This window comes from Microcebus murinus, chromosome 8, assembly GCF_040939455.1.
Source record: "Microcebus murinus isolate Inina chromosome 8, M.murinus_Inina_mat1.0, whole genome shotgun sequence".
Lineage (NCBI taxonomy): Eukaryota > Metazoa > Chordata > Mammalia > Primates > Cheirogaleidae > Microcebus > Microcebus murinus.
In genome coordinates, this window is record NC_134111.1 from 18,926,223 (window position 1) to 18,941,907 (window position 15,685).

Genomic DNA, 15,685 nt, shown 5'->3' on the forward strand with positions numbered 1-15,685 from the left:
CTTGTTCGTAATGGGGAGGGTAAGCAAAATTGGACAGTAAATCAAAAATAGCCGATGCTTTTATGTGGTAACTGCATGTTATGCAATGTGAATTTTATTGTTACATTTTTAAAACTTGTGTTTTTATATGAGGTTTAAAAAATCCATATTTTTCATTACTCCTCTTCTAGGTTCTGAGTCTTCTGGTAGTGTAGGGTCATCTACAGGCTCTCTTTCTCACATCCAGCAGCCTCTTCCAGGTACAGCTCTCAGCCAGTCTTCTCATGGCGCACCTGTCGTCTATCCAACTGTCAGCACTCATAGTTCTCTTTCCTTTGATGGTGGCCTAAATGGGCAAGTCGCATCTCCTAGCACTAGCTTCTTTTTGCTTCCCTTGGAAGCGGCAGGCATACCACCTGGCAGTATTCTGATCAACCCACAAACAGGTTGGTATCCAGAAAAAGTTGTTTCAGGAATTATCTGAAAATTAAAGGATACTTATTAAATGTATTTTCTGTATATGTGTAGTCGGCTTATTTTTCATGAATAGTTAGCATTTTCCTGAGAACTTTAATAAAAACCCTTATGCTAGAAAATGTTAAAAGACATATTTATGTCAGAAAGTATGTTTTCCATCATGACATCTATGACATCTTCCAGGCCAAATAATAGCCTAACTATAATTGGAGAATAATTCATTTCCTAGAAATGAGACAACCACCTTTCAAAGAGCTTTATTTGATATGACAGTTTTATCCTGAGGAAAATAGTATGCATTTTATGAAGAAGGACCAAGTAAGCAGCTCTTCTTCATTATATAATAAAGTGGCAAAAACCTATAATTAGTTGCCCTTTAGGATGTGGTGTTTGCTTTCTACTGAGGAAAAGCTGAAGGACCTATTATTAATAAAATAAAATGGGCAGTCATGAATTAATATTTATAATACATATTCTTTGTGGTTAGCTAATAATAATTTACATTTATTGAACATTTATTTGTACCACATACTGTGTTAGGTACTTTAAATATTTATAATCTTTATAACAACTCAGGTGAAATCCTTATTTGCAGATAATGAAACTGAACCTCAAGAGAGGTAAAGAAACTGCAGTTATATTTCACTGTATAGTTTGACAAAAATGATTTTGTAAAAAATCATTAGAGAAAATATAGATGTAGAGAAAATATAATCTTTTAAAAGATCACAAGTCTTGATCTCTATTCAGAGTAACATAGCCCAATCATTTGGCAAAGTAATGAAAACAATCTTTGTTCTTTTGATAACTTTACTTTAAAACTCAAGGACTTAGCCAGTGGGGTCACATCATAATGGCAGGAATTGGGCAAGGCAGATATAGGTGAGAGTATCAAGCTTCTGAATATCCGTTGTCCTTTTGTTTGTAGTAGACAAAACCATGATTTGGAACTCATTACTTTCAGGTTTTCTTCACATTTCTTTTTAAGATAAAGTATTCAAACATTTGTTTTTAATATAAGAATTGAATTAGCTTAAATAACTGATTTTTCAGAAATTAAATTCCATTTTTGCTTCATAATTATCTGTGTATCCTTCAAGTATTTGTATTACTTAAACTTCCTGTTTTTCTGGAGCAGTAGATAAGATGGTTTAATATTTTACTGTTTCCTAGGATTTTTCATTTAAAACACATTAGTTAATATGGTTTGGGTAACATGAAAGATTCAGTTGCTTACAAAGTGAGAGAATGAGAAATTGATCAACCTGAAATTCAGTGGTATGCTTAATTTTAAATGAATCCAAATGTGATGTCTTTGGTTTTTGAGAACAATGTTAAAATACATCCAGCTTTTTTCAGACAATCCTTACATTACTTTTGACCCTGCCTTCACCCACATTTGCTGCACCATTTTTTTCTAAATTATTTAATAATCAACAGATACCCAGCGTAACTTGTTTTTAGTTATCTATAACCATCACATAAATTATCAAGATGCTAACTAATCAGAATAATTTTACTTTGGAAGGCTTTGTCTACTTGAAAGCTATAGACTAGTATAGTCTTCTCTCCCAAGTAGTATTTTATTATTTGTCACAAGTTTCCCCCATAAAAAAAATGGAAAGGGTTTACCATGGAAGAAAGGATGTTTTGAAGGCAGTTTAAGAAACCATTTTTCAGTCATTTTCCTGTGTTTCTCAGTTTTTCTCACTCTAAGTGGATATCAAAAGTCAGAGAACAGTTTATTTCATATAGTCCTTTCTTTTTTCTCTTTTAATAAACCAGTGTATAATAAGGAAAAATAATAATCTTTGAATCTATTTACACCTTCCTTGAAAAGATGTCTGGAAGAAGGTATCCAAAATGTTAATTGTAAGATTATGGGAGATTTATTATTTTCTTTTTAATTTCTATTTGTTGGTTATTTTTCTACAATATAAATGTTACTTATTATAATAAGAATAAGTTGTTTAGCATATATCTGTAGAGAGAGAAAGTAATATTTATTTTTCTTAGTTACATAAAATACCCATTTTTCCCCTTCAGTAATTAGTGAGTAATAAGGACAAAACCTCAAAATCAATACTAAAGTTCTCTCTAGTTTTGTCTCTTACTAATGAATAAAGCTTACTGGAATTAAAATATATATATATATATGTGTGTGTGTGTGTATATATATATATATATATACTATAGAAAATTATTTAGAATTAAAAAGAAATTACAACTTTTAACAAATTAGAAGTTATAAAATAAGGACAGTGCCATCAAGTTCACAGTTTAAAGCTGTCAATCACTTCAGTTTTTGTTTTGTTTGTTTGTTTGTTTGAGACAGAGTCTCACTTTGTTGCCCAGGCTAGAGTGAGTGCCATGGCGTGAGCCTAGCTCACAGCAACCTCAAACTCCTGGTCTCAAGCGATCCTACTGCCTCAGCCTCCCAAGTAGCTGGGACTACAGGCATGCAACCACCATGCCCGGCTAATTTTTTCTATATATAATAGTTGGCCAATTAATCTCTTTCTATTTATAGTAGAGATAGGGTCTCGCTCTTGCTCAGGCTGGTCTTGAACTCCTGACCTTGAGCAATCCACCCGCCTCAGCCTCCCAGAGTGCTAGGATTACAGGCGTGAGCCACCACGCCCGGCCAATCACTTCGGTTTTAATTTTATTAGTAAAATATATGCAGTGTGGCCTAAAAATCAGATATTTCCCACCCTCTAATAAAAACAAATGAGTAACTTTCCAGTATCCTAAAGTCAATCATTTTTTCTTTAAACTAATATAAATTTTGTTGCAGACCTATAGGACCATAATCCTGCAATTGAATCCCTTCGGCAAAATGTGTTTCATAATTCAGAGCTTTTCAGAAAATACTACATATTATAATAATAAGCTCAGTAGGGCCTGAGGCAACACCCCATGTAAAACACTTCAGTAAAACATTTGAATGTTTACTCTAAGTGAAAAAAATAAAGATTACTGATAGTCTCGTATCTTATCAAGCTGCTTCCCAAGCTGAGAAAATCTTTTGGTTTTCAAAAAATTGAAGGTTTTGGAATTGTGGATAAAGGTTTGTGGACATGTTTTGTAAATTGTTAGTAGTATGACTTGTTTTCGGTCTCTATTGTAAATTGTTTTGTTTTGTTTTGTTTCCTTCCTCTTTAAATTTTTCAGGTCAGCCCTTCATAAACCCAGATGGGAGTCCAGTTGTGTATAATCCTCCTATGACTCAACAACCAGTTAGACCCCAAGTGCCTGGACCTCCACAGCCACCTCTGCCACCCCCACCAACTCAACAACCAGCAGCTAATCACATTTTCTCACAGGTGCACATATCCACGATTACATAATGCTAAAGTTTACTGCCTTTAGTTTCTGCCACCAGAGAGGTTCCACTCATTACTCATAGGATGAGAGGGTTAATTTCAAGAGCTTTTCATATAATAAATACTGATTGTATATTGGAAAGGGGAATTTTTTTAATCTCATGAGCCTTTCTGGTGAGTATTTTATTCCTACTTCACAACAGCAAGAAATGGACAAGAGGAGAAATAAAAACAAAACTAATAAGATTGTTTATTGGCCTAGTGAGCAAAGTGAGTTGTTCTAAGATTCAACAGATTGACCAGTCATGGTGGCTCCCTCCTATAATCCTAGCACTCTGGAAGGCTGAGGTGGGAGGATCACTTGAGGTCAGGAGTTCAAGACCAGCCTGAGCAAGGGTGAGACCCCCATCTCTACTAAAAATAGAAAAAATTAGCCGTGTGCACCTTTGGTCCCAACTACTGGGGAGGCTGAGACAGGAGAACCGCTTGAGCCCAAGAGTTTGAGGTTGCTGTGAGCTAGGCTGATGCCACGGCACTCTAGCCTGGGTGAAAGCAAGACTCTGTCTCAAAAAGAAAAAGATTCAACAGATTAAGCAGTTAGAAGAAACTGAGATGGGTTACTTATGTTCTGCAAGGTACTCTGTATTCATTCCACCTGCGTTATGAGGGAGAGAGAGGGAGACAAAGAAATTCTATGAGTTACAATTCCCAGAAGTACTCTTAATAATATATTGAATTTGTGTGAATGTTTAGAGTTTACACAAACATCTTCACATTTAGTCTTTTTCACCATCTTTGGAGAACTTGATCATATCAGTATAAACTCTTTTATCTTTATTCTAATTCTTAAAGGTTGTATAACATGTCAAAGACAGTTTATACAGTTATAACTCTTTTTCCCTGCAAGACTGTCTAAATATTCCACTGGTAAGAACATGCAGAGTATTTACTTATAAAAGAATTGGTTGCTGTGAGCTAGGCTGATGCCATGGCACTCAGTCTAGCCTAGGCAACAAAGTGAGATTGTCTCAAAAAAAAAAAAAAAAATCTGGCAGCTTCAAAAAATTCTAAAGATTTATTTGTGAATATGTATTTCAGATGATTATCTCAGAAATAACTTTGATTTAATTATGAGATAATTGTAAATGAGAGTAGAGGCAGCCTAGTTTAGAAACAGATACTTCAGTGAGCACTAATTTGAAGTTTTGACATATGCATCAAACTCCATGACTGATTTTTCTAGCATTGTTTCAAATGTTTTAGGTAATTTTTCATCAAACCTAGAAACAGAGACTCAAAGAACAAATGGTGCTCAATAACTGTCATTTACACATACTGAGAAAATTCATCCATGGGATTTCAAATAACCAAACAGGATAACAAAGCCTTCAGTTAGCCTACATTTCTTGAACATACAATATAGAACCAATTACTTTAGGTGGATGTTGTTTTGCAGCCCGTTGCAATTCAAGTAGGAAAAGGAAGTGCTAAGGCTTTTTTCTTTTCCAAGCGGTGTCAGAAAGTTATGATCAGTTGGTCTTCTAAGTTTTCTTATTACTTTTTGATGTTCGAGGAGACATTAATTCATACTCTTGGTACTCATAGTCCTCTTTCATTTATCCCCTAGTAGACTAAAACTTTTGTTTCATCTGACATTTACATAGGAGGTCAAGTTGTCTGGAAGAAAGTTATGTCTTAATGGTTATCTCAATAACACATCAAATAGGCTGTTCTTGGAAGTTCTAAAGCTGCTACACCGCATTTAGTGTCGTATGTGCCATCATCCATTAGGAAACTCGCTTATTTCTAGTCAGAAAGTTTGTCAGGGACCACAGATGACTATATAGATCTTTCAGCTTTTACTTTTTTTGGTGTTTACCTTAATTTTAGATTTTTTTTCTGGATTCTAAGCTAATCTAGGCCTTTTGGTTTTTTTAGAAACTATTGTGTTGATTTTTGTGGTAAAAGTGTAACTCATCATTATACATCTTTGTTATCGTAAGAATTTTCCCATAAAAGTATTCTCTTCAGAGATGCTGTCCAGAGGGAGAGTCATATATATGCATTTTAAACAAAAGTAAGAGTTTTCATCAGATAAGATTACCTGTGATCCTTATCTGCTTGCTTACATGGCTGTCTACAGGTCACTTAATTTACTTTAGTCTGATTGCCATCTGTAAAGTGGATTTACTATAGTCTTTAAGCTGATATGGATATTAATTACCTTTTTATAATAAACTGTAAAAATATAAGATTAGGAGATTAAATTGGGTGCTAGTGTTAGCTTGTGGATGACCAGCTATATTCCCAGGATTGAGAAGGGATTAATACTTTTTTGGTTTTTTTGAGACAGAGTCTCACTCTGTTGTCCCGGCTAGAGTGCTGTGGCATCAGCCTAGCTCACAGCAACCTCAAACTCTTGGGCTCAAGCAGTCCTTCTGCCTTAGCCTCCCAAGTAGCTAGGGCTACAGGCATGCGCCACTATTCCCAGCTAATTTTTTCTATGTATTTTTAGTTGGCCAATTAATTTCTTTCTATTTTTAGTAGAGACAGGGTCTCGCTCTTGCTCAAGCTGGTTTTGAACTCTTGACCTTGAGGGATCTGCCCGCCTCGACCTCCCGGAGTGCTAGGATTACAGGCGAGAGCCACTGCGCCTGGCCAGGATTAATACTTTCTCTATTTTTAAAATACTTATTTTTAAGGGCCTTCAGGCACTCTTGTTAAAAAAGAATTTTTATGTCCCACATAAAGACTCTTTTTCCTTTGAAACTCAGGAGTATTTCACTAATGGCCAAAGATTTCACGTAACTAGTTTCTCAGCTGCTAACATATACGTTCCTTAATAAAAATGTATTTAGTTACAAGAAAGTGTTTAATTTTCATTTTATATACATAAAAAAGGTATTTTATGTGTGTGCATATGTGTGTATGTATGTGTGTGTTGTTCCTTAGGCTGTTATTCTTAGTAGTATCCATAGTACATTTTTCTTATAAAAGTGCTAAAACTTTGGGACTTTAGCCCCAAAAGAGTATTTAATCATGCCTTATCAAATAGGGTAATTGGCATAGATATTATATAAATTATTAGTCTGATAATAAGAAAGAATAATGTTTTTCATTTATAATTTAGTATTAAATATTACATAGATAAATAAGGCAGCCCTTTTAGGAAAACCAGGAAATAAGGATAAACAGTTTGCCTGACTTAACCCAGGGGCTTCGTTAGATGTAGAGTTCAAAGTACCTGAATTACCTGTTTCAGTTCATTTGTAATAAAGAAGTATTTTTATTGCAAAAAAAACTTGTTCTAATTATGTATGTTTTCAAAAGTTTTACTATGTAGAATTTTTTCACTTAGTATTGTTTTTGTTGTTTCCTGTATTGTTGTATTTTGAATGACTTTCTAAATGTAATTAAAGATATTGCAAAAAAAGTGTAAATTTCCATTTTATGCAATTTTTCTAAGTTTTTATTCTGACATTAACATTGTTTGCCAACCTGTTATTCTTTAGCCTGTTCGTCCTCTGCAGTCCTCTTCACAGCCTGTTCAGTACTCTACAGTCCCTTACCCATCCCCGCTCCTGCCAGTCTCACCCACCCAGCAATACTCCGTGGTACTATATTTCTATTCACCTCCTGCATTGTTTCTGTGGGTGGACGTGTGATGAATGCTTACAACCTTTTGTGATTTTTTTTAAAGTCAGGGATACATATATACCAAAAAAAAAAAATGTTTCTAATCCATATTAGAAATAAATTATTCTCTTCCATAAAAAAATTAGTTATGTTGGCTTATTATAGTGATTGTTTAAGCTCTAATCTTTTTCTGCTTTTTCATAATGAAGTAATTTCCAGATTGACTAGTCCTAAGGTGTTTTAGTTATTTTTCTCATTGAGGTCATTGCAAGATTTGTGCTGTCCTTGGATGGTAGCTTTCATCTGGGTTTAGGCTTTGTATTCCCTCCCCAGCAATGTAGGTCTAGTAGACTCAGTACAAGTTATTAGAATGAATTGTAGCTTATAGTTACAATGTACTTCTTTCTTTTTCCAAAGAAGATCTCTAGATATTTAGTCTATGTCTGTAAAGTAATGGTAGCTCCTTTAATCCAAAGTATGTCCCAAGCTATAACTCTCAGTAAAATCTGACTCATTCTGCTATGTTTGAACTATTTGACCTTCTGTGGTTACTAAGCATATGAGACAGTAAAGTACCTTCTGCATAGTGCCTAACATGAAGTAGATATTCAATAAATGTTAGTATCCTTTACTTAAAATGAATTTCCCAGGCCGGGCGCGGTGGCTCACGCCTGTAATCCTAGCACTCTGGGAGGCTGAGGCGGGCGGATTGCTTGAGGTCAGGAATTCGAAACCAGCCTGAGCAAAAGCAAGACCTCGTCTCTACTATAAATAGAAAGAAATTAATTGGCCAACTAATGTATATATAGAAAAAATTAGCCAGGCATGGTGGTGCATGCCTGTAGTCCCAGCTACTTGGGAGGCTGAGGCAGGAGGATTGCTTGAGCCCAGGAGTTTGAGGTTGCTGTGAGCTAGGCTGATGCCATGGCACTCACTCTAGCCTGGGCAACAAAGTGAGAGTCTGTCTCAAAAAAAAAAAAGAATTTCCCTAACAGCCTATATACTTTCCCCAGTGATACTTTTATTTTTCAGACTATATGGCTGTCACATTTTGAAATTGCTTTCCAAGTCAGATTATAACCTATATATGAAAATCTTTCTTAATACATTTTAGAAACATTTTCTTTTTGAGAGGTGTTTTTGTTTGTTTGTTTTTGAGCTGGGACAACGTATTTACCAGCGTTGGCTCTGAATGATTTTCAAAAATCACTTCCAGTCTGAAAGAATGAATTTTTCCAGCATTGAAAAGATTGAAAACATACAGAAAAGAATAGCAAAAAAAGCTTCAAAAATGTTTTGGATGCAGCTCTTCTGTGCAGTATAAAAAAAAAAAATGTTTTGGAAAATGGAATTTTTATTGGAATAAGAAAATGACGTTTTTCCATTGTGACTCTGACAGTGGTATACAGGTATGGTATCTCTTAAAAATATTTGGCCATATTGGCATGCTAGCCCAGGCAACAGAGTGAAACTCTCTCTCAAAAAGAAAAAAAAAATATTTGGCCATATAACTTTGAAATTACAGCTAATAGTTACACATTTTTTTTTTAAACCATTCATTGAATTAGACTAACAGTGCTAGAGTGCGTCAGAGTGACAATTTGGAAAGAGTAAAACCATAATATTTTCAGTCATTAAATCAGCCTCCCCCTTTTCAATCCTTTATCTTTTTCCACAACCTTAATTTATTATACTTTACAAAAACAAGCAGACTCTAGAAACTGTAGACTTGTCAACTTTGATCTGACAACTCAATCGCCACAATGTTGTAAAGTCACTTTTTTAAATGTTGACCTCAACAAAATGTGGTATATTTTGTTGTCAATTCATGGCTCCTTGGGAACAGAAGAATTCCATTTTAACCCCATATTGTCATTTTAGTGATAATTTTCTGGAACAATAAGAGCTGGTCCTTCTGCTCTTGAGTCAGAGTAATGTTTATCAGATGACACAAAAATCATAACTCTATCTTGGCAGGGCACCATTAGTTGCTACCAATTAGTAAAAGCAGTAGGAAACTATAATTTGGATTACATTTTTCTAACATCTAATTTTAGGAACAGACTGAAAACCACAAGGGAAGAATAGAATTTATAGCCAAATTATTTTTGAGATTAGAGAAAGGACTAGGTGGTTGGATTTTTTGTATTTAATTTCTACAAGTAATTTTGTAGTAATTTCTACAAGTAATTTTGCCTTCTAGGAAGAGGGGAGATAGATTCACATATAGAGTAATTAGTACCTTGCTCACTGCTTAGTCTTTGAAGTTCTTTCAGAAAATGTTAATATATCCAGTTTCACTTCCATATCCTAATATGCCTTTAATCTTTACTTAAATACATGTCTTTTAATTTTTTAACATGAAATGTTGTACCCTACACTTTTCTGCATGCTATATATTTCCATTAGATATATTTTATAAATAATTTATAATAACACGTAATATTCCTACCTTAGAGTTATTTTCTTGAAGCTGCTCTTCTATTACATCATTTCTGTTGTGAATATATAATTTCCATATTATATGCTAACTGCCACTCATTTAAATATATAAGGCATTTTTCTTTGATAAGTTTGGCCTATTGTAAAAGGCTTACTGATTTCTGACTTTTTTCCTTTTTAACAGGATAACCTTGGGTCTCAGTTTAGCCACATGAGTCTTGCCCGCCAGCCATCCACTGATGGTTCTGACCCTCACGCCACCATGTTCCAGTCCACTGTTGTTCTTCAGTCTCCACAGCAATCTGGTTTTATCATGACAGCAGCCCCTCCACCACATCCTCCGCCGCCGCCGCCACCACCACCCCCTCCTCCTCCCCTACCACCTGGGCAGCCAGTCCCTACTGCTGGCTATTCTGCCTCTGGTCATCCTGTCAGCCAGCCTGTGCTCCAGCAGCAGGGATATATTCAGCAGCCATCACCACAGGTACATTACTTTTTCATCTTTTCTCCCTCATGGGAGCCTATCATTTAAGATCAGTTTTAACTTCAAAGAGATTATTTTTAAATTTTTCATGGAGAGAATTTCATGGAGAGAATTTGTGAGAGTGTATAAGCAAAGCATTTAGTTATCTTCCCTCCTCTGCAGATTTTCAAGCACATGCTAGACAACCATGTGACAGGAAAACATTTCCGTTGGATGATTAAACTATGTGACCTTTGGGGTTTTTTCTGACTCTGAGAGATATATTTTTTAATTAGCCTAAGAGAAATACAATAAGTGGTATAAATATACTATAAAAATGAAATAATAGCATTTGAGGAATAAATATATTAGTCTGGGGAGAATTAACATCTTAACAATATTGGTTCCTTCAATGTAGGAATATATTAACTCGTTCCACTTACTTAGATCTTTCTTAATTTTTCTCAATAGTATTTTGCAGTTTTCATTATACAGATACTGTACCTATTTTATTAAATATATCCCTAAGTATTTAATGTTTTTAGATGCTATTCTAAAGGGAAATGTTTTTAAATTTTATTTTCTACCTGTTAATTACTAGTATATAGGAATAAAGTTGATTTTTACATATTGACCTTATATCCTGTAGACTTTTTAATTTGGTTATTTTAGTAGGGTTTTTTTAGTGGACTGCTTAGGATTTTCTACATACAAGATTATTTCTATATACATAATCTTTTCCAATCTGTATGCCTTTTTTTTCTTGCCTCATTGTGCTAGCTAGAGGCTCTCATACAATGTTGAATAGAAGTTTGGGAAATATATATTTTTGCCTTGTTTCTCAGGGGAAAGTATTCAGTCTTTCATCATTAAATGTGATATTATTTGCATAGTTTTTATATATATCTTCTATCAGGTTGAGGAACTTCTCTTCAATTCCTAGTATACTGAGACTCTTTGCCATGGTAGGGTGTTAAGTTTTTTGAAATGTTTTTCTGCATCTGTTAAGGTAGTTATGTGATTTTTCTCCTTTATTCTATTAATAAGATGAATTGTATTGACTGACTTTTGAATGTTTAACTAACTTCTAATTTCTGAAACAGACTCCACTTGGTCATGATATAGTATTCTTTTTATATATTGCTGTATTCAATTTGCTGATACTTGTTAAGGATTTTTGCATCTACGTTCATGAAGGATATTGGTCTATAGTTCACTTGTAATGTCTTTGGTACTGGCCTCAAAACGTGCTGGGCATTGTTCTCTCCTTTTATTTTCTGAAGGAGTTTGTGTAGGATTGATGTTATTTCTTCTTAAATGTTTGCTAGAATTTGCCAATGAATTCATCTGTATCTGGAGTTATTTTGCAGGTTTTTGAAGGTTTTTAAATTATAAATTCAATTTCTTAGCAAGATGTAGAACTATTCTGATGTCCTATTTCTTTTTGGATCAATTTTGGTAGTTTGTGTTTATTTCATTTTGTTGTAAGTTTATTGTCATAAAATTATTCATAATTTTTATTGTACTTTTAATATCTTTAGGATCTGTAATGATTTCTCCTCTTTAATTCTTGATATTGATAACTTTGATCTCTTCTGTTTCCTTTGTCAATTACTTTAGCTAGAGATTTGTTCTATTGATGTTCTTAAAAAAACAACTTATGCTTTCATTAACTTTCTTTATTATTTTATTTTCTATTTGAACTATTTCTGTTTTTATTATAATTATTATTCTACGTGGGGTTTAATTTGATCCTTTGTTTCTAGCTTAAGGTAAAAGCATAGATCATTGATTTTAGATTTCTTTTCCTTTTTCCTTTCCTTTCCCTTCCCCTTCCTCCCATTTTTCCTTTCCTTTTCCCTTCCCCCTTCCCCTTTTTCCTTTCCTTTCCTTTCCCCCTTCCTTTCTCCTTTCCTTCCCTTTCCCTTTCCCCCTTTCCCTTTTCCTCTCCCTCTCCTCTCTATGATTTATTTAGAACTGTGTTAATTTCCAAATATTTGAGAGCTTTCTAGTTACTTTATTAATTTTTATTCTAATTACATGTGGTCAGAGAACCAACTCTAAGATTTCAGTGTTTCAGATTTTGTTGAGTCCTATTTTGTGGCCCATCACAAATTCTCTCTTAGAATGATACATGTACACTTAGAAAAGAATTTGTATTCTGTCATTTTAGTTGTATGTGGCTTTTTGTTTTGGGGTTTGGAAGTTGTGGGATTTTTTTGCATATTTGTAGTCAAAGTGAAATTCACATAACATAAAATTAACCATTTTTACATCACTGATCGATTCAGTGGCATTTGGTACATTTAAAATGTTACAACCACCACTTCCATCAAGTTCCATAACATCTTCATCACCCCAAAAGGAAACCTCATACCTATTAAGCAGTTAGTACCCATTCTTTTCTCTTCCCAGCCCCTGGCAAACACCCAGCTGCCTGTGTATTTTGTCTCTGTATTTGCCTGTTCTGGATAGCTCATATTCATGGAATCATGCAATATGTTACCTTTTGTGTCTAGCTTCTTTCACTTAATAGTTTCAAGGTTCATCCATGTTGTAACATGTATTAGTACTTCATTCTTTTTTAAGTATGAATACTATACCATTGCATATGTATTAATACTACAATTTATTTCTTGAGTGTCCGTTTTCAGTTCTTTGGGGTATATATTAATACCTGGGAGTGGAATTCTTGGATCATATAGTAATTCTGTCTTTAATGTTTTGAGACTTGCCGTGCTGTTTTCCACAGTAGCTGCAACCATTTTACATTCCCACCAGCTATGTATTAATACAAGAGTTCCAATTTCTCCACATCCTTGCCAAAACACCTGTTATTTTCTGGTTGTTTGACAGTAGCCATCCTAATAGGTATGAGGTAGTATCTCATTGTGGTTTTGACTTGGATTTCCCTTATACTGAAAAAATCTTTTCATTATCTGATGATCATTGACCATCTGTGTATCTTTGGAGAAATGTCTACTCAAATCCTTTGACTATTTTTTAATCACATTATTTGCCTTTTTTGTTAGAGTTCTTTGCATTAATATATTCTGAATACTAGACCCTTACTAGATATGTGATTTGCAGATATTTTCACCCATTCTGTAAGGTTGCCTTTTCATTTTCTTAATAACATCTTTTGATGCATAAAAGTTTATAATTTTGTTAAAGTTTACTTTATTCATTTTTTCCTTTGTTGCTTGTGCTTTTAGTGTTGTATCTAAGAATCTGTTGCTGAACCAAGGTCATGAAAATTTATCCTCATGTTTTCTTCTAAGAATCTTATGTTTTTAGCTCCTATATTTAGTCATTTATTCATTTTGAGTTAATTTTTGTATATGGTAGGAAGAAAGGGCCCAGCTTCATTCTTTTGCAAGTATATATCTAGTTATTCTGGCATCATTTGTTGAAGAGACTTTCCTCTTCCCATCAAATAGTCTTGGTACCCTAGTCAAATATCAGTTGACCATAAATGTAAGGTGTTTTTTTTTTCTGGACTCTCACTTTTACTTCATTATATATTTCTATCCTTATATCAAAACTGTGCATTGCTTTGATTACTGTAACTTTGTGTAGTAAGTTTTAAAACTGGGGATTATGAGTCTTCCAACTTGGCTTTTCTTTTTCAAGATTGTTTTGAGTATTTGGGTTCCTGGCAACTCCATATGAATTTGTGCTTGGGCCTTTCCATTTCTGCAAAAAAGGCCATCAGAATTTGATAGGTATTATATGAAATATGTAGATCTCTTTGGTATTATTGCCATCTTAACAATATTAAGTCTTCCAATCTTAAATAACATGGAATGTTTTTCCATTTACTTAACTCTTCTTTGATTTCTTTCATATTCTGTTTTTTTTGGATTTGTCTTTTTCGCCTTTGGATTATGTCAGTTTTTGATAGTATTTGAAGCTATACTAGGCAATTTAAATTTATCATATCTTCATGATATATTGACTTATATCATTAATGAAATGTTTTTCTCTGTTTATAGTATTATTTCTTGTCTTGAAACCTATTTTATCTGACATTAAGAGTGTCTTGACCAGGTACAGTGGCTCACATGTGTAATCCTAGCTTTTGTAAGGCTAAGGTGAGAAGATCACTTGAGGCCAGGAGTTTGAGACCAGCCTAAACAACATAGTGAGACCCCATTTCACAAAATGTTTTCTTTTTGGAGACAGGGTCTCTGTCACTCAGGGTAGAGTGCAGGTGGCGTTCGTCATCATAGCTCACTGCAACCTCAAACTCCTGGGCTCAAGTGATCCTCCTGCCTCAGCCTCCCGAGTAGCTGGGACTACAGGCACGAGCCACCGCGCCCAGCTCATTTTTCTATTTTTTGTAGAGATGGGGTTTTGCTCTTGCTCAGGCTGGACTCAAGTGATCCTCCCATCTTGGCCTCCCAAAGTGCTAAGATTAGAGGTGTGAGCCACTGTGCCTGCGCTTTACAAAAAAATTTCTTAAATTAACCTAGCATCTTGGGGTGCGCCTGTAGTCCTAGCTACTCGATAGGCTGAGACAGAAGGATTGTTTTAGCCCAGGAGTTTGAAGTTGCAGTAAGCTATGAAGACGAGCACCACTGCTCTCTGGTCTGGGTAACAAAGCAAGACCTTGTCTCTGAAAAAAAAAAAAAAAAACATATCTTAAGCATTCTTTTGGGTAGCATTTAAATAGCATGTATTTTTCCGTCCTCTTATTTGCAACCTCTATTTTTAAAGTGTCTTTTATAAGGGCCAGGCATAGTGGCTCATGCTTGACTCCTGTAATGCAAGCACTTTGGGAGGCCAAGGAGTTTAAGACTAGCTATGGCAATATAGTAAGACCTTCGTCTCCACAAAAAAGAAAAGAAAATTAACCAGGCATGGTCCCACCTGCTTGAGATGCTGAGGCAGCGGGGATCATTTGAGCCCAGGAGTTTGAGGCTGCGGTGAACTGTGATCATGCCACTGCACTCCAGCCTGGGTGACAGTGAGACCTCATCTCTAAAAAAAATAACAAAAATAAATGGAGGCCGGGCGCAGTGGCTCACGCCTGTAATCCTAGCACTCTGGGAGGCCAAGGCTGGTGGACCGCTCAAGGTAAGGAGTTTGAAACCAGTCTGAGCAAGAGTGAGACCCCATCTCTACTATAAATAGAAAGAAAATAATTGGCCAGCTAAAAATACATAGAAAAAATTAGCCGGGCACGGTGGTGCATGCCTGTAGTCCCAGCTACTCGGGAGGCTGAGGCAGAAGGATTGCTTGAGCCCAGGAGTTTGAGGTTGCTGTGAGCTAGGTTGATGCCACGGCACTCTAGCCAGGACAGCAGAGTGAGACTCTGCCTAAAAAATAAAATAAAATAAAATAAAATAAAATAAAATAA

General features: G+C 34.9%; 1 protein-coding gene across 6 annotated transcripts in view; it reads left to right on the plus strand.

Annotated features, from left to right (window-relative positions):
• R3HDM1 (R3H domain containing 1) overlaps positions 1-15,685 on the plus strand; it is a 119,933-nt gene that overhangs the window by 38,077 nt on the left and 66,171 nt on the right. For 4 of the 6 annotated variants that reach the window (XM_076005488.1, XM_076005486.1, XM_076005489.1 and 1 more), the window contains 4 exons: positions 171-425; positions 3,631-3,782; positions 7,295-7,396; positions 10,045-10,344. In XM_076005488.1, the coding sequence (XP_075861603.1) occupies positions 171-425; positions 3,631-3,782; positions 7,295-7,396; positions 10,045-10,344 (809 nt within the window). The remainder of the gene's footprint in view (positions 1-170; positions 426-3,630; positions 3,783-7,294; positions 7,397-10,044; positions 10,345-15,685) is intronic. The other 2 variants (XM_076005487.1, XM_076005490.1) reach the window with 2 other exon arrangements.